Genomic DNA, 20,317 nt, shown 5'->3' on the forward strand with positions numbered 1-20,317 from the left:
TTCCAGAACATCACCAGATGGAAGAGGAATACGAACTATCTTATCGAAACAAACCACCTCAGCATGATGTTTGGTTAACCAATCCATCCCCATGATAATATCGAAACTACCAAGTTGCATCGGTGTGAGGTCGATGGAAAAAAGATGGTTATCAAGGTTTAACTGAAAATCACGGATAACAGAATCGAGAACAAGAGGTTTACCAGTAGCAACTTCGACAGTTAAGGGTTTCCTTAGTTTAGTTCTAGGTATCGCAAGCAAAGGCTCAAAAGATAATGAAACAAAACTTCTATCGGCACCAGAATCAAAAAGAATAGATGCAGGTCGATTGTTAACAAGAAACGTACCATTGACGACGAGGTTGTCAGCTCGTGCCTCGTTTGCATTCAGATTGAATACTCGTCCACGAGCGGGATTCGCATTTGCATTGACATTGACATTCACGTTCGGATTTGCATTCGTATTTGCCAACCTCGGACAGTTGTTGCGGAAATGACCATACTCTCCACAATTGAAGCACGAACCCGGTGGGAATCTAACAGCATTCCCCTGTACTGGAGCTTGATTTTGAACAATCTGATTCTGACCAAAACGACAGACGTTGGCCAGATGCCCAAGCTTACCACACGTTGTGCATTGCCTACAAGCTTGTTGTGCAACGTGATGACCGTTGCAGCGAGCACAATGGGGTGCGGTACAAGCATATGCTTTCTTAGCAGGAGGTTGAGCTGCTGGGTTCTGAGGGTTCTGAGCAGTTTGTGCAGTTACTGCAAAGTTCTGAGCACCCTTTCGCTTCCTCGACTTCTTCGATGACTCACCCTTCTTACCCTTACCCTTTTCCTTGTCTTTAGCAGAATCAGTTGACTTCTTCTTATCACCTTTGCAGGTAAGTTTATGCTTCCTGACTTGCGACTCAGTCAGGGTAGCAGCTAACTCGATCGCTTGGCGAACAGTAGTAGGATTAACACCAGTCACAATGTCTTGTATGGAATCGGTTAACCCATCGATATACCTCTCTATCGCTTTCTCCAACGGGGTAACCATAGTAGGACACAAAAGACTGAGCTCCTCAAATCGATCCGTATACGCACGGTGTTCTCCCCCATCTTGTTTTAGATCGTCAAACTCTCGTTCCAAAGTTCGAATTTCGTGACGGGGACAAAACTCTCTCATCATGAGAGCTCGAAGCTCTTCCCAGGTTTGTGCCAACGCTACTTCGGCACCCCTATCGCGCATCACTCCGTTCCACCAAGTAAGGGCACGCTTCTCGAACACACTTGATGCAAATTCAACCTTACGCCCATTCGGACATTGCACATGTCTGAATGTGTTCTCGATACTTTCGAACCATTGGAGGAGTGCAGTCGCACCTTGTGTCCCAGAAAACTTTAGCGGCCTAGCAGAGTTGAAACTCTTGAAAGTGCATTGTGCATTGTTATCGTTATTGTTGTTGTACAGCTCGTGGATTTGGGTCACAATGCCTGGGAGCACAGCAGCCATTTGCTGAGAGACAAGGGCTGCGATTTATTCAGCGGTAAAAGGTTGTGCATCACGTCGAGGAGGCATCGTCTAACAAGGAAATATGGGAAACGTGTGAGGTCGACGATTAGGAAAAACAAAAGAGGTTTTGAAAATATCGACGAAATATAAGGAAGGCGATCATTTGTTCGTTACCTCGAACAAACAAATAACACGCAGTGACTAATCAAAGTAATGAATCGAAATAATGTATCGCGAAGACATGCTCGCCTATAAGTGAACACTCACCCCAAGAGTTCCCAGGTAAGAGTGACTGGTCCGATTATGTGGATTTGTACGAACACTCTAGCCTTAGACAGAAAACTCAGGGTACAGGCATTCACTCTTCCAGTTTGCACGTGTTCACATTATTTAGACCCAAACTTTGACGAGATTTTGAAAACTCAGAAGGCACTAAGCCAAAAATGAATCAAAATGGGAGGGTTCAAAACCTAGTAATCAATCATCCTAGAACGGGCGATTAATTTTTGAAGCAGATTCCGATTTCGTTTTTAAAATTCTAAACGCAATTCAACTTGCGTTGGGGTCCTAGAAAGTTATAGTCTAAGTCGAAATTTTTACTAATAACCTAATTCTCTATAACCATTGGCTCTGATACCAACTCTTCTGTCACACCCCGACCACGTAAAACGACAAATCGTGGCGGAAACGCCGGGGAGTGTTGTAACAGAATTATTGTTTCAAACCATGGATACGAAGAGTTTCATTTCATTAAATATTAAACATGGTTTTAAAGTTAAACAAGCAAATCAAACATAGACTAATATCATTATTAAACCACTAAGGCCTCGTCCGGTCCTAAGTGAGCATGCTTCCTATTCGCAATCAAGACTAAGCAACTTCACCTGAAACATATGTAAAAACAAAGTCAGCAAAGAAATGCTGGCGAGTACATAGGTTTTATGAGAGTGTCAGATTCATGGCTCGTTTATACGTTGGAATAAATTGTGCAACCTCATTAATTGTCATTAGAAAACCTTGTTTTATAAAATGTTTGTATCGTAAAATGAATAACCGAATTAAAATAGTTTGGCTATAATTTATAAACCTCGAGCCATGGATCTTTACCCAAAACATTTGTTTTTCGCAAACCAAATCGTAAATCATTCTCGTAATAAAACTCGTATTGTTTATATCGTTCCGAAAACCTCGTTTGTGTGACATCGCTTCCAATTGTTTTTCCCAAATTGTTTAATTCGTTAAACACTGCTTTAGTCATTTAAATCATTCTCGTTTTAGATCGTGAAACTACTTTTGGTCGTCTCGTTAACAACATTCAAACCTTTGTGACTCGTTCATCGTTCCACTTGTTCTCGTATTAACAAACCACCAATGGGTAAGTTAACAATCATCAGATTCGGTCGTTACCCACCTAACCCACACATAACCATGGGTCCGGTCTGATAACGGGATTTGTCAGATCCTATGGTACCATAACCTAATACTGGTCGGTTTGGCCGAAATTAATGAATGTCATTTGTTATGTAATTACAACCAACAATCTCGTTCACATTATCGAAATCGTTATTAGTTTGATATAAACCATCTTACTCGTTGTGAAACTATCGTTAAAACATCGAAATCGTTTTGATACATATGAATCACCCCAAAACAATTGAAAACAGTAAAATAGGGGAACTATGTACTCACCTTCGGGTGCATTTTTAAATGTTAACACAATCCCTCAAATTGTTTATCCGCCCTAGATTAAATAAGAATGATTTTAAAAATCAAAAACCCACACTTTGGCATGCAATTACTACTTATGTCACTTTTGTTTTAATATACATGAAACTGGACTGTTTTCGGACATTTAAATAAAATGGTTAACTTATTCCAAAAATTCCCAAATTTTTACAGAACCTCCTACATGAACCAAATATTATTTTGCGAAAATATCGGGGTTTAGTTCATTTCCAATATTTTATAAAAATTCATTTTCTGGACTGCAATCAGATTTGTTACTTTCTGATTGCAGTCTACGAAATAATTTACTAAAAATTAATCGTAAGTCCGATTGACGTAATTCCAGTTGGAGGATCACGGCGACAACAGTGACCATCTACAGTATAAGTTTCATGATCTAATCCTACACAGATTCCAGGTTATGACTGAAAATAGGACGCACATTTTCAGCAAAAAAATTCAGCTTAAGCTGCTGTTACGGAAAAACACTTTAAAAATAGTAAACGGGGTCCAAAAATTACGATTCCGGTGTCATTAGAACCGTATTTTATAATAGCACATTATAGACTTAAGAAAATAAAGTTTTTGTTAAGTTACGATGGAGTTACAGCGAGTTAAAGGTGGCTGGAAAAGCAGATCAGCATGTTGTTTTCAGTCTTTTATCATCATAAAGTGCGTTCGATTGATTTCGTTAACATGTTTAGCGATCAAAACAATAATTACAACAGATTATTACTTATTTACATCAGATTTATCAAGCAATATCATATTTCATTCATCATTTTAACTACTTTAACCATACTCTATCTTTAGTTAGTTACACTTCAAGACTTGTTTATGTTCATTAGGATTTCCATTCTTTTTGATCTTTAACATCATTAACTACATAAAAACATGAACAAGATGAAGATCTAAGGAACTTACTACTAGCACAAGGCTAGGGGTGTTCGAGTGTAGAAAAGTGGTGGATAAAAGAAAACAAGAGCGGTCCTTCGACTTCCGAACGCACCAAGCTTCGTTGTGTGTCTCCTTGCACCCTTGTATGGTAATAGAATGGATGGAACAAGGTCGAATGATGGTGGTAGGGTGGTGGTTGATGGCTGCCGATTTGGGGAAGGAGGGAGGAGATGGAGTGTAGTGTTGAGTGTGGAATGATGGAGTTATGGTATGGTGGTATTTATAGACCTTCCATATAGCATATTCCTAGCATATTCCTGGCATATTCCTGGTATATTCCTAGCATATTCCTGGCATATTCCTGGCATATTCCTGACATATTCCTGGTATATTCCTAGCATATTCCTGGCATATTTCTGGTATATTCCTGGCATATTCCTGGTATATTCCTAGCATATTCCTGGCATATTCCTGGTATATTCCTGGCATATTCCTGGCATATTCCTGGCATATTCCTGGTATATTCCTGGCATATTCTTGGTATATTCCTAGCATATTCCTTGCATATTCCTGGTATATTCCTGGCATATTCCTGGCATATTCCTGGTATATTCCTGGCATATTCCTGGTATATTCCTAGCATATTCCTGGGTTTGCTGCGTTGCCTGTGTTTTGCAGTATAAGCACCGTGTCGCGTAGGAACACACGGTACGCGCTTAAACTTGAAAAATAACGTTTTTAAGCGTTTTAATTTATTTTTCAACACGAACCTGATTAAAATAAGATTTTAATCATAATAGAATATTTGTGGGATTTAAATATTATCCGGGCGGTCACCAACGTTCGTTTCGCAGTTTTGTCGTAATTAGTTCTTTAGTTCAAATAAACATGTTTTCGCCATACTGAATCCTTCGAAACTTATTTCTAAGTTATGTAAGGGATATTTAGGGTATGTTTGGCTTACGTCACAGTTCCGGAGTGTATGTTGCTTTAAACTGATTGCGTTTAAGCACCAGTTTGCGTATAACCTTCCAGAAAGTAATTTAAAGCTTGAAATTGGTATCGAATCAAATTGTAAAATTAATAAACACAATTGCACATATAGTAACACCAAAAAAACACATAATAACACCAAAGCATATTGTTTTATTGATAACGGACATTGTTTTACATAATACGATGATTATATATCACAGTTGTCACAACCAGCCTATCTCCTACCTGGATGCGGTGGGCCACATCACTATCTATGTCCCCTTCACTATGTACAAATGAACCTAAGTACCTGAACTTGGTTGACTACAAAACTACTTGACCATCGATGGTGATTTTGACGTTCTCATCCTTATTTACTCCATTTGCATGGTATTGACCTGTCCCACGTCGGTTGTATGGACAACACAAGTGGGGTTTACAGACCAAAAGAGTTCCCTCACCCACCATACTAGTCTTTTCAGATGAGCTTTCTTTTTTGGACTATAACAAAGGTATAGAGAAAAAAATTCAGATTGGTGGTCCTTGAAGCGGTGGTATAGAGAAAAAAACTCAGATTGGATTGTGAGCTGGCAATGACTGTAGGCCTTTGTTAAATATGGAGATGATGTAAAACTGATCCATGATTTTCTCTAGGGGATACTTTCTTTTCTAACACTCCCCCTCGAGTTGAGTAGTGAGATCTCCAAAAACTCAACTTGTCAAGACAGTGACTAAAGATTCTTTTATTAACTGCTTTTGTAAGAATATCTGCCAACTAGTCTTCTGATCTGACAAATGGGAGTTCAATAATCCCTTCTTCCAGCTTCTTTTTAATGAAGTGTCTATCCACCTCCACATGTTTTTTTTTTTTTTTTGATCGTGTTGAACCAGATTCTCGGAGATTTGGATTACAGCTTTATTATCACACATCACCCTGCTAGACTTTTGTGGAGGAAACCCGATTTTAGTTAAGAGCTTCTTAATCCATAGAATCTCAGCCACTCCTCAAGCTATACCCCTGAATTCAGCTTTAGCACTCGACAGAGAAACCACCTTCTGTTTCTTTCTTCTCCATGTAACAAGGTTTCCACCAACCAAGGTGAAGTAGCCTAATGTTGATCTTCGATTTCCTCTATCCCTTGCCCAATCGGCATCAGTATAGGCTTGGATCTCCAAGTGTCTGTTCGATTTAAATAACACTCCATGACTTGGTGAGCTCTTGAGATATCTTATAATTCTAAGAACTCCTTCCATGTTTGTAACCTATGGTTGGTGCATGAACTGGCTGAGGACCCAACAACATAAGCTATGTCTGGCCGAGTATGTGTTAGATAGATTAACTTCCCCACTAATTGTTAGTATCTTTCTTTATTTGCTAACTCTGCATCAGGCTCCATGTAGAGTCCATGGTTTACCATCATTGGGGTTTCTATTGGTTTACAATCCATCATTCCGGTCTCTGCAATGAGATCAAGGATGTACTTCCTCTGGCAGATAAATATTCCTTGTTTTGATCTAAGAACTTCAATCCCAAGAAAGTACTTCAAGTTCCCTAAGTCTTTCTTCTCAAAGTCTGCAAACAGATTTTGTTTTAGTTGCTCCATTTCTTCTACGTCATATCCTGTAATAATCATATCATCAACATATATGATTAAACAAGTCACAATCCTATTTTTTTTGTTTGAGAAACAAAGTGTGATCAGAATTGCTTTATTTGTAGCCATATTTCTTTATTGCCAGAGTAAACCTGCCAAACCATGTTCGAGGGGGTTGATTGTGTGCATAGAGAGACTTCTTAAGATGACAAACTTCTTGTTCCTTGAAATTTTTGGTGAATCCTAGCAGTGCCTCCATATAGACTTCTTCTTTAAGTTCCCCATGTAGGAACACATTCTTCACTTCAAGCTGATGAAGTAGCCATCCTTTGTTGCAATCGATAAGAGTACCCTAATTGTGTCAATTTTGGCCACCAGGGAGAATGTTTTAGAATAATCAATCCCATATGTTTGGGTGTAGCCCTTGGCTACCAGCCATGCTTTATATCGTTCAATAGTTCCACCAGGCTTGTGTTTGATAGAGAAGACCCAACGATACCCCACTGGTTTTTTCCATGTGGAAAAGTACATTTCTCCCATGTGTCATTTTTCTTGAGTGCTTCCATTTCTGTCTCCATGGCCTTTTTCCATTCTTTTGATTCCAAGGCTTCTTGTGTTGTAGATGGTGTTTGTTCAGAGCACAAGGCAGTGGTGAATGCTTTAGCTTTCTTGGACAAATTCCTAGTGGCAATGTTTGCCATGGGGTATCTAGACCTTGGATCCTCCTTTTCTGGTGAGTATCTCTTGGGAGGAACTCCCCTATTTGCCCTTGGATGGAGAACATATCTTCCAGTTGTCTTTGCTACAACTGGTTCAACATGCTCAACATGCTCTGTATGTTCTGTTGCTGCAACTGATTCAACATGTTCAACATGCTCTGTATGTTATGTTGTTGTTTCTATGTGTTCCCCTATTATCTCATGGTTAAAAGATATAAGGAATTCAGGGTTCTCAGTACTTCTAACCTCAGGTATCAAGTTGGATGAAGTTTCTTCAGTGGTACTGTGCTCAGCAGATTGTGTTGTTGTTTTTGAAGGTGACTGATTCAAAGTACTGTGATGGTCTTCTGTTGTTACTTCTTCGGATGATGGAAAATGAGTTAGCCCACTCAGAGTGTCTATACATTCATTCTCACCCTGACCACTAGGTTGGGTGTTACAAAAATATTGTGTTTCAAGAAAGTCACAGTTCATTGTAGTGAACATGTGACGAGTTTTTGGATTACAACACAGATAACCCATTTGATCAATCCCGTAGCCTACAAATACATATTTCTCAGCACACGGGCCGAGTTTGTTTCTATTGATTTTTGGTATGTGGACAATTGTTGTGCATCCGAAGATTCGTGATTCAAGTGTAAGAGAATGAGGAACATTGGCAAACTTGGTCAGCCAATCTAATGGAGTCTTAAACTTAAGAGCTTTGTTGGGGAGCCGATTTAAGAGATACACAGAGGTTGCAACTGCCTCCGGACAGAATGACGTGGGTACCTGGGATTCAATTAGAAGAGCCCGAGTCATCTCAAGAAGAATGCGGTTTTTCCTTTCGGAAACACCATTTTGTTCTGGGGTATGAGAACAAGTGGTTTGATGAACTAATCCTTTAGTTTTAAAGAATTGTTTCATGGATGTATTGAGAAATTCCCCACATTATCAGATCGAAGGATTTGAATTCCCTTTTTGAATTGAGTGTGAATGATTGCATAAAACGTGGTAAATTTCTTATAAACTTCGGCTTTGGTTTTCAAAAAATATACCCATGTCATGCAAGTGCAATCATCCACGAATATTAGGAAAAAACGAAAACCCTGCCCTCCTATAATAGGAGCAGGACCCCACACATCAAAATGGATTAGTGAAAAAGGTAAGTCAACTTTTGTATTGCAAGGTTTGAAAGATTGTCAATGGCTTTTGGCAAGAAAACAAGTTTCACTGTCTGTGTTACCATTTAAAGGAAAGAGTTTTGGAAGCAAAAAATGTGAATAACCATTGGATTGATGTCCCAACCGTCTATGCCATAACAAGGCTTCTCGGTTTTCAGTTCCATGTGCCAACATCAGAGTACCATGTTGAGCTACTTCATCCATGTTGTATAATCCTTGGCGCTCAGTACCATGTCCAATAATCACAACCGTCCTGATATCCTATAAGATGCAAAAGGTAGGATGCATTAGTACCGTGCAGTTTAATTCTTTGGTCACATGGCTAATTGAGAGCAATTTGTGTGATAAAGATGGAACATAAAGGTAATTCCTCATCCTTTCACTTGCATTGTTCCTTTGTTCGCGGTATGAATTTGAATTTTTGAGGTTTAGTCATTGAACACATGTCCAAAGGATCATATGTCATGGTGTTAGTGGCACCAGAATCAAATATCCATGATTCATTATTTTTCCTATGATTTGTTGCCATATTAGCTTTTCCAATACTCACGGGGTGTTGTGGTTTGGTGTTTGAAAAAATAGGGTTCTGGTTGATATATGAGAACAGGTTAGGGTTCATTTTTTGATATATCGAAAAACTTTGGGTCTTCCATCTTTCTTTTCTTCTTTCTGCTGCAAAAGAAAAAGGTATTCCTTCTTTCTTCTTTATCTACCAAACCAACAAAGAATTCCAATTTCCAGATGCAATCTATCGGGTGGTTGTTCGATGGATTCTTGTTATCAGAAATGTTGCATTAGGTTTACGTCGGACCGGTTGAAGAGTTCACGCGGGGTTCAAGGGAAGGTGGTTGTTTCGGAGCTGGTTGATCCGGTGAGGCCTGGATTTCGGCGAGGACTGGTTCTGAGCCGGTCATTGTTGGCTGGATTTCTGGGTTTATACGACAACAGAGGTTAGCCGGTGCCGGAAAAAAAACTACAGTTGTCGGTAGTGGAGAGGGAACCGAGAGAACTTGCAGCGGTGGTGGTTTGTGGTGTGTTGGTTTTTGACAGATGATTCCGACAGGTTGGCTTTTGATAGATATGGAGATGATTTTGACCTTTTGGGTTTTGATTTTGGTTTTGGTTTTAGTTGGGTTTTGGGGATTTTATTTGGGATAGAGTGTAGATGAGCCAATTGTTTCAAGAATCAGGAACCCGCTCTGATACCATGTTGTCAATGATATTCAGAGGGAATTGGTTTTTTGTATTGATCTATTGTTGTGAATTTCTTTACAAGAAAAAAGAACTGAATAAATAGGCTTTACAAGAGAACTTTAGATGGAAACAAATAAACTCGATGGCTGGAATTTTGGATCGTGAGCTGGCAATGACTGTAGGCCTTTGATAAATATGGAGATGATGTAAAACTGATCCATGATTTTCTCTAGAGGATACTTTCTTTTCAAACAGAATGTAACTGAGTGAAACCATTACAAAGCATGAGACTTGTCCTACATTAGTTGTATATGTAACAAATATATAGTTTATAAACCAAATGGGCTCGCTGACCAATCTTTTGGGATGACTTCCATGTTTATACTATAGCAGATACCATATGGGCAAGAGTAAATATGTAACATTTGACTTTCGAAAATAAAAATTGCTTAAAGATTTTGGTTAACTTTATGATAAACAGGTAGGGGTATTACTTTTATCAAAAACCCAAAATCTGAACACCCGCCCGATGCCACCTAAGCCGATCCAAGCGAAAAACTCAATCCCGATTTAGGCTGTTACACGAACCTGGTGTATAATATTCAATTTCGTAAATAGTTCATTTATTTTGAGTGCGGGTGAACTCGATTAAGAGGGGTATCCTAGAACCATGGACCCCACTCTTTTACTCCAGCTACCAATCAAACACACCTTAAACACCCTAACTCTCAGACTTTTACACCTTCTAGCGCGACTTCCTCTACCCATGCTGGGTAACCCACCTGCCTACCCGCAAGGGTGGTGGCAGTGTTACCGTGTGGCTTCGACACAGGGGGAGGTACCCGCCAGGCTGCCCCATCCCCCTTAACATCAACAGGCATTCAAGCAAGCCGGAATCAATAAGCAATCCGAATACTTTGAATCCAGAATCAAGAAACAAACTTGTAGCAGCAGTTGTGAAACATTTGACGTGTTTGAAGCAATTCATAATTATAGAGTGTGCCTATTGGCACACTAAAGTGCCTATTGGCACACCAAACCCTAGCAAAATTTAGGGTTTATCTACGCTGCGTATTGGTCAATACGCAGCGTATTGGGTTAACCCTATACGCTACGTATTGACCAATACGCAGCGTAGATAAACCCTAGATCTCAGTGCCTGAAAACCAATCATTGCACAGAAAACAAGGTTTGTCTATGACGCGTATTGATCAATACGAATCCTATTCACTAACTGAGTTAGAGAACTCAGTTAGTCCAGTTAAGTCCCAAAAACAATCATTGCCAGAATTTTTTATAACCTGCCTATCGTATCCACAATATAACATTTCAAAATATGTGAAACTGTTTACACCGAAGTTTGATATATACATTACAAAATACATAACAAAGTTTGTACATATATAACAAAATGATATAATACTACTGCTGCTGCTCCTGATGCTGCTGCTGCTGCTCCTGGTGCTGCTGCTGCTGCTGCTGCTGATGCTGATCCCAGTCCGCATCCGCAATGAAGGGTAGTGGAGGTAACCCGTCATGCTGTCGCTCATAACCATATCCACCATGTTCTTCGTATCCACCGTATCCACCTTCATCCCCAGATCTATCGTATGCACTGTATCCACCGTAGCCTCCGTATCCACTGTAACCACTTTCACCCCCGTATCCACCTTCACCACCGTATCCACTGTAACTTCCGTATCCACCTTCATCCCCGTATACCCCATAACCCGGATACGATTGCTGCGTCGGGTAATATGGTTCATCAACAGGTGCATTCTCAGCACCGTATCCACTTTGTTGCACGTACGGAGATTCATACCCGTATCCGTAATCTGGACACACTTGATGCGCCGGGTAATTTGGTTCATCAACAGGTGGAGTGGGAGTCTTGTTCAAGTCTGGCAACTGTATTTTTTGATCAACAGGGACTCCAGACACAACCTCCTCCTCCTCATTGGCAGCATTTGATCCCCATGTGTCTTTAGAATAGCGATTACCGAAATAATTATCCTTCCAAAATGATGACATTTTAATAAGATTGAACCAAAAACTAACAATTTTTTAGTGAAGAAGAAGATGAAAAGGAAAGCACAGTATATTGAATTGTCGGGTGATGGGTAACAGATATGAATGGAGGGATATATGGACTTTCATCTGACATGTCAATACGCAGCGTATTGGTCTCTACTCACCGTATTACTTTATTCACGTGCCCTGGACAACATCGTATCAGGGTCAAATCAGTCTGTCAATACGCTGCGTATTGATCAATACGCACCCTATGATAGGCTGATTTGACATGGTACTAGGTTTGACTGTCTGGTCGTGTACCTACCACTTATATACGCTGCGTATTGGTCAATACGCAGCGTATTTAGGTAACCCTATACGCTGCGTATTGACCAATACGCAGCGTATGTAAACCCTAATTGTGCAGATAGCCTGCCTTGGTGTGCAAATAGTGAGAGCCTTTTAATATGATAAGACTCAAAATAATGACAACCACCCGGGATCTCGTCAAGAAATACCATTTTAGCGAAACAGTTTAATTTAATATGAATTTTAATATGATAAGACTCAAAATAATTTGGAAACAAGCTTAATCTAAAGGAGCCAAGTCTAAACACGAACCGGGTAAGGAACGGTTATGGGATTTTATTTTTTTTTTTAATTTTTGCATGCGTATGAGATTTTGGTCTGAATTATCCAATGACGCATGGAACAAGATTTTATACCGAAGGGGTTTTAGGCTGAGTATGGAACAAGATTTTATAACCGGGTATGGAATTGGGACTACCAAACCCCGCCCCGTTACCATCCGTACATATGACAAGCAATATTGTAATAGCAGCATGTATATAACTTATAAAAAACCCAACCTTATATTATTTTTTTTTTTTAATTTTAGTGAAATCAGTTTACGCAGTTATATTGCTATATTGCTAATATTTTCAATTTAACCGAAATGAGAATTTCATATAGTTGGAAGTACAAATGAACATGTATATCCAACTCATAATCCTAAATAAATATAGTTCGAACTCATATATTGGGTTAATGGATTTAAACACCCCTAACTATTGCTATTTGGCCGCTGACACTCTTAACTTTGACTTTGGCTCACACCACTCCTAACTTAACACTTGGGTTGCTCTGTCACCCCGTCGTTAAATAAACACTAACTGGGTTAGTTCTTTTTGCTGACGTGGCCAATATTTGCTGAAGAAAACCCTAACGTCCCTGCCAACATCCAGCTGACAACCCCCCCCCTCCCCTCCAATAACAACACCCCTTTACTCCTCTCCTTCTCCGCTCCCCGTAAACCAGCGATAAACTAGAAGTGGCGTCGCCGCTCACGGCGGCGGCGGTGGTGGATCTCAACGGCATGACACTCAGCGCCCCCCCTCCTTCTCGATTTTCTGATGACGGTGGTGTTTGTACGACAAATTTCCGGCTGCCGACTATGAAGATGGTGCTGTTGAATGAGGAAGATGATGAGTCGGAACTGGCCGACGGCGGCACTTGCCGTCGGAAATTTACCGGCGACCTCTGGTCGGCGTCGACGGCGGACGTGGAGCTTATATACAGCAGGTTCGAGTTTGTTGATGTGCCACACAAGTGGGTGGTGGGTTGTTGCAACTTGTTGCAGACTTGCAGGTGGGGCGGTGGTGGGAGGATGGTGGCAGGTAAGGCGTTGGTGGGTGGTTGTAAATGGTGAAGGTAAATGGCGGCTGGTGTAAATTAAACGCACCTTGAAACGAATCCCTACATCCAAAAGCTGGTTAACAGTGGGGAAATTTTTGTTGTTGTAGTTGTAACTTTGATTCCAATCAATTATGAGATATTTGTGGCTATTGATATCGTGAGGTACATGCCTACGATGAAGAAATAGAGAAGATGATCCGGTTCATTGACTCCCGTTAACCCCGGTTTCGGACGCCGTTCACCACTCCTTCGATCACTTCACATACCGAGTGTTGATTCTAACCAAGTTCTTTTCGGCTTCGAAGACTCCAACATATACATAGAATTGATGAGCCCATAAAGTTCATTTAAATCGTATTTTTTAGCCACACTCGTCACCACCCTTAGAACTTTGAAAGGAACTTGATTTTCCAACAGGAACAAATCAGTATAAAGAAAGGGTAACATTGGCAACAGGAGCAAATTAAGCGTACGTTTAATTTTGCTCAGGGATTTCTAGGGATTGATATATGGTATGCTATTGGGGGTTTTGGGGGTTTTTAAGATGGTGAAACAGGTGTCATGACAAACAGGTGTCCAGTACACATCACCCATGCCACGTTGGATTCATATGACATGTAGGCTTATTTTTTTTAACCAAGTTAGTGTTTATTTAACGATAGGGTGTATGACAAACTATGTGTTAAGTTGGGAGTGGTGGGAGCCAAAGTCAAAGTTGAGAGTGTCAGCGGCCAAACATGTATAGTTAGGGGTGATCAGATCCAATAACCCTAAATTATTTCATTAATTATGCCAGAATTATCAACTTGCATTCATGGATATGATTTAGGGCTGTTTGTCAACTTCTGAACGGTTAAGTGCTACTTCAGTAAGAGGTCTGAGTCATTAAGTGCTGAACCAATAAGAGGCCTGAACCATTAAGAGCTAGTATAATGGTTAACCGTTCAGAGGCAAATGTCTGACTAATTCAGATTAGAGATCTTAACCATTCAGACTCAGAATAATGCTTCAGATATCTGCTTGTGAAACAAACAGTCTGAACCATTAAGTGCTGAACCAGTAAGAGGTCTGAACCATTAAGAGCCCCATTAAGAGCTAAACAAACAGCCCCTTACTTGGAGCCAAATTTAGAAGAAAAAACTTAAATTTTTTTAATGGAATTAAATGCCATTTAACTCCCTGTGGCTAGGGCCTATTTTCCAGTTTAGTCCAAAGGTTTCATTTTTTGCATGTTGATTCAAAAAGGTTTCACCATTGCCATTTAGTCCACTGGGTTAACTTCATCCTTTTTTTTTTGTTAACGAGAAGGGCAATTCGGTCATTTTATATGGCTGAATTGTCCTTCTAGTTAACAGAATTACATATAAAATAACCGAATTGTCTTTCTCGTTAACAAGAAAAATTGAAGAAGTCAACCCAGCGGACTAAAATGACAACGATAAACCTTTTTAGACCCACATGCGAAAAATGTAACTTTTGGACTAAACTGTCAAAATAGTGCAAATCACAGAGACTAAAATCACATTTAATTCTTTTTCAATGTATTAAATTTCAATGAGAGGCAGCATAGATTAATGTGTAACGGGACTGGGGGTGGTCCGTGATGGCCCCTCCATCACGAGTGATGGCTAGTTGCACACCGCCGCCACCTTCAACCATAACGCGTGGAATTAACAACGCGTTGAACTCTTCACGCATTGTAAAAATTAGATTGTATGTGTATGACTTGTACGCTGTGTATTAATACTTGTACGTTCAGATCTGATGGAGCTGATGTTTCGCTGGAATTTCGCCGGAAAACTGGTCTGCAAGTCGAAGAAGATGGAGCTGATGTTTTTGAAAAGATTGATTCCTTTTCGACACATTCAATCCCTGTGGTTTATAGTTATTTACAAAACTTATTTAAATCTTATTCCTTTTAATTTCAACTTTTAAAACTGGCTGGTTTGGTCCTTGTCATAAAAATAAATTGTTTCTTTTATAAACTTGTAAGATTTTTTTATAAACATTATAAAAACAAAAAAATGGTTGTGAGTGATGGAATTCCATCACTAGTGATGACCATCGTCACTAAAAAATGGTTGTAAGTGATGGAATAATGGTTGATGACATGACGGAACTTGATTGGATGTTTGTGAGTGATAGAATTTTTACAAGTGATACCACCTCTACTCTTCTAATGGATACTAAATTAATTTAAAAAATCAAAGATATTATACATTATACATATGAATATGAATGAAAAGTGGGCATGAATAGCATTTGCTTTTTCTATCACGTGAATCATTATATTATAATAATATTGAAATAAAAATGGCTAAATTCGCAAAACCAATTTGATTGCAGGGTGCTTGATTTTCCAGTGATCTCATGTAATATATTTTCAACTTCATTTTATGTTAATTTTTTTTAGCAAAACTTATTAGTATATATTTTATTCCCATAGTTAATATTACCTACAATGGATAAACGTTTTATTACATATTTAAAAAGTTATATATTAAAAAGAAACATGATGAAAAGACGGGTTTTTTTTAAAAAAATAGATATAATATGCCATCTTTTGTTTGATTTAACTTTTTATTTGATAACATACATGCATTAATCATACCGCCATAACAGGTACATTGTTCGACTTTTACTCCTTTTTGATTTGAGGTTTGACGAACAACAGCGCATCAGTATTAAAATTATCGAATCCGGTACCGATATTCATTTTTATAGTTTTCTATCGATGTAAAACATTTGTTGATATCGTTTTGAGAATATCACAACCTTATTTTTTTGCGTTTTTTCGGTTGCTATAAAGAGGGTCAAGACCATAACGAACGAACTGATACAAACCGAGTTCCTGCCGCGTAGTGCAGGGGAGCTCCACTAGTTAAGATATGAAAAAGAAAAACTCTATTTACTAAATTAAAACATATTTCTTATTAACTAGAGTTAATTACTGTTTTCGTCCCTATAGTTTGTCAAAAATCACTATTTCAGTCCATTAGTTTAAAAATTGCGATTTCAGTCCCTGTGGTTTCACTTTCGTAACAATTTCAGTCCACTTGTAACCATTTCAGTCCTTGTACTAACAATATAAATGGATTGAAATGATTATGAAAGTGAAACCACAGGGATTGAAATGGTTACGAAAGTGAAACCACATGGACTAAAATCGCAATTTTAAAATTAATGGACTGAAATAATGATTTTTGACAAACCACAAGGACGAAAAACGTAATTAACTCTATTAACTAACTCTTAAAATTTGCTTTTGAGATTAAAACTGAAAACAAAAGCACAGATAAGTGAGAAAAGTTAGTCAAAATAAGATGCAGAAAAATACCTCAAATTGATCATGAGTGGTGATACCAGTTGAAGACTTGGCACTGAGACCACCACCAATACGCTTTAGATTTTTCAGCCTTTCAAAAGAGAGAGAATGAAGATGAGGGAAGAAAGTGGTTGTTGTATATGTAGTAGTCATTGCTTCATCTTTATCATCTCTGTTTGAAACAACTTCTTCAATACCTTCACACCGGTCTATCCTAATTTTCTTTAGGTTCAAAAGAAGTTTCGCCATGAGAGGTGAAAACAAGTATTTAATCCTATCGCAATGCCATATTAGTATGGTCGTGAGGTTTTGGAATGAGGATTGTTTTTGAAGAATTAAAATTCTTTTCCAGTTGCTGCACTTCCACACATGACTAATGCTATGAATTGAGAGTAGTGTTAACTTTTGGAGATTGGGTAGTAGTGGTTGTTGATTATTTGTAGTTGTTACCAGTTCTCTGCCACCTGCAGGACTACTCTCCATCTCAAACACCGCATCCACACTACCATAATTACGTATAACAAGTTCTTGAAGGGAATGGAAAGAGTGTATGATATTGGATGGGAATGCAACAGTTGAAATACGATTATCTCTCTCTTCCCTCCACAAATCCTGCAACAACATTAGAAAATTTTAACATAACAGTTGGATTTTCTTTATATGATATGAGGAGAAGACCAAAATTGAAAGGCCACGAAAAGCAAAGCAAGGCGCTTCTTGTGTAAAGACTTTAAATATTACTAATATTTTTATGTATTTTTTAATAATAATAATAATAATAATAATAATAATAATAATAATAATAATAATAATAATAATAATAATAATAATAATAATAATCAGAAAGGCTGCAGTGGTTTCCTTAAGAGAAGAAAAAAAAGGTTGAAAGTCATACCTCTTTCTCTTGCCAGGGACTTTCAATTGTGATTCTTGTTAGGGGACTAGGGGTGGTTCACTAGTGATAGAATTTATCACTCACAAGCACCAATCAAGTTTCGCCATGTCATTGACCATTTTTCCATCACTCACAACCATTTTTAGTGGGGGTGGTCATCACTCACCACCACACCCAACAATTCCCCCCAACCAACAAATACCCTCACAAAAATAAACCATAACGCGTTGTCACCATCACGGAAATGTTTAACGCGTGGAAGATTAACGCGTTGAAGAACATGCGGCGGCCGGCTATAACGCGTTATAAAATGGTTGCGTTATACTATCACGCTAAAAGAGAGACCGCCCCGGGTCCTCTTAGAGCTGGCATATGAATTTTGCAGTTGGTGTTGGTTGGTGTGAATATGTTTCTAAACCTTGTACAAAAAGTAATGCTTATCCTCTCAAGAGCTTCAAAGGCACATGTGAGTTTACTGGAGTAGTTATTTTCACCACCTTTTATCCTCCACACCTCTCTTACCTTATTAGAACCAATCACCAAAATGGCTCTCAAACTGCTGTTGGTAACTAGTTCACCTAGGCCATCACATTCTAGGTCTATGTTGAATATCACTTCAATGGACCTACATCGGCTAACTTCAAGTTCTTCTAAACGATCCAGTAATCGCATTGGATTAGTTGGAAACAGATTCACAAGACTATCACACCTCTCCACCCTAATCTCTCTCAACGTGGAGATATTATTATTATCATCCTCCTCACTAGAAACACCCCATATCTGCTTCAAATTCTCCACAGAAGTAATTTTCAGTCTCTCCAACTTTGAAATTCTAACCTGCAAAAGTAGCTCCATCAAAAAAATATATATTCAGTTAATTAAAATATTGGGAACAATACAGCTAAACATAGCTACGTAATTACATATTTGGAATTTTAAGATGCCACATAACGAAGCTAGTTATAAAATATTACCTGACTATTCAAGAGTGCACAACTATTGTTGTTGTCAGGATATATGCTAGTGAAGTTGGGAAGCCCATCAGCTCCCAATTCAACCAGTTGCGGTAGCTCAACTACATTCTCAGTGCTGAACAATATTTCTAGTTTTGGTAGCTCTCTCAAAGACAAAAACTTTAGCTTTTCGAATTTAATCATCTCACCTACACTGTTAATCTCCCTTCCATCATCTTTTACCAGCGCTTTCAAAACAGAGCATGACAAAACTGTGAGGCGTTCAAGTTTCTTCAAACCCCTTGCCACCGACGTTGGGAAGAGGTATATCAAGTTTACACAACTAGAAATCTCAAGCTCCATTAAAGAGCAAAATGAAGATGGACGGATTGAAATATCTTCAAGACCAATCATATCATTTACTTGTAAATGAACATGCTCTGTTATTGTGAACATCTCGTTAATTTTGCAAGCTAGAAGGTCGCTGCTACACTCGGTCACAAGTTTCAATGTTTTCTCAAAAGAATATTTTTCATTGTACTTTTTTTCTTCCAATAGACAACCTATAGATATCTTGAACTTGTCAAGTTTCTTAAAGGAAAAGTTTTCTGGCCAGGTGTTCTTGTCAACGAACTCGATCTCTAATGCACAAAGTTGGCTTGAAAGCATCTTTAGTTCTTCAAAACTAGCATTTGTGAATCTCACACCTTTCCCTTCAGAAACTCTCATATAAAGCTCTTCAAGACTTGATAAGTTTCTGAAGACACCATCATCAATATGAAGGTCAACACAACCTGTCAAATCTAGTAGTTTTAGCTTTCTCAGATTTGCTATCGCAGCCGGTAACTTGCGGATTGCACAATGCGCAAAGCTCAGCACTTCCAAATTCTCAAGATATCCAACTAAAGACCAATCAAACATTGATTTGCATTCATGGAGACAAAGTGTTGTCAGGTTGGTAGAGCATTCAAGAGATCTTGGAAGTAATGGATAATGCATGTGATAATACGCTATAACTTGGAGGTTTGGCATATTTTCATAAAAATCTTCTGCAAACAGGAGTGACTTATCCCCATGCATAAGTTGTAAAAGAGACAACTTTGGATACTTGAAGTAATTAGGAAACTCAGACAGACCCCTACATGTTAATGAAACTCTTTCGTAAGACTCGCCATTTTCATCTCCATCCCACTTGAATACATCATCGTGGTTAATATTGAAACCGAGTTAATCTCTTAATCCATAAGTTAGTTAGTTAGTTTAGATAGATAGATTAGTTTATTACAAGACGGTTACAAGGCGGTTATGAAACTAAGGGACCAAAGTTGACAAAGGGAAACTTGGTAACCTCCCTCACTAATCGAAGAGGTGTGTCTCTACACACACCCCTCTGCGAATCGGTGCAAGGCAAAGAGAAGGAAGGGACGCGATGGTTCGGATGAGTGGCCAAGAATCAACATACCTTTTCAAGATCAATCTCAACCACACAATCCAAGAGACGTACCCTTTCACAAAGAGACACGTCTATTCACTCGTACCCGTAGGAAACTATAAATAGAGATAGTTAGATTCAATTGTATTCATTCATTACATTCGATTTGTATACATTACATTCATTCGATTATTATCAAGTTGTTGTTATTCAAGTTATTCACGCTCGTTAGAGAT

At 38.7% G+C, this 20,317-nt stretch overlaps 1 protein-coding gene across 1 annotated transcript; it reads right to left on the bottom strand.

The window, feature by feature from the left end:
* Window positions 1-16,747: 16,747 nt before the first annotated feature.
* On the bottom strand, window positions 16,748-19,729 carry LOC110906337. The gene is made up of 4 exons (XM_022151486.2): window positions 18,671-19,729; window positions 18,219-18,533; window positions 16,814-17,413; window positions 16,748-16,753 (listed from the first exon to the last, which is right to left on the bottom strand). Exons 1-4 carry the CDS (start codon window positions 19,727-19,729, stop codon window positions 16,748-16,750), a joined length of 1,980 nt encoding a protein of 659 aa, XP_022007178.2.
* Window positions 19,730-20,317: the final 588 nt, after the last annotated feature.

The sequence above is a fragment of the Helianthus annuus genome, chromosome 14, assembly GCF_002127325.2.
Source record: "Helianthus annuus cultivar XRQ/B chromosome 14, HanXRQr2.0-SUNRISE, whole genome shotgun sequence".
Lineage (NCBI taxonomy): Eukaryota > Viridiplantae > Streptophyta > Magnoliopsida > Asterales > Asteraceae > Helianthus > Helianthus annuus.

What these genes read in the sequence shown, in the direction of transcription:
- LOC110906337 (XM_022151486.2), bottom strand. Translation starts at nt 19,729, where the DNA reads ATGCATGGGGATAAGTCACTCCTGTTTGCAGAAGATTTTTATGAAAAT. An exon ending in GTGCACTCTTGAATAGTCAG is followed by an intron (nt 18,534 to 18,670) that starts GTAATATTTTAT and finishes CTACTTTTGCAG; the next exon opens with GTTAGAATTTCAAAGTTGGA. An exon ending in TGGTGATTGGTTCTAATAAG is followed by an intron (nt 17,414 to 18,218) that starts GTAAGAGAGGTG and finishes ATGTTGTTGCAG; the next exon opens with GATTTGTGGAGGGAAGAGAG.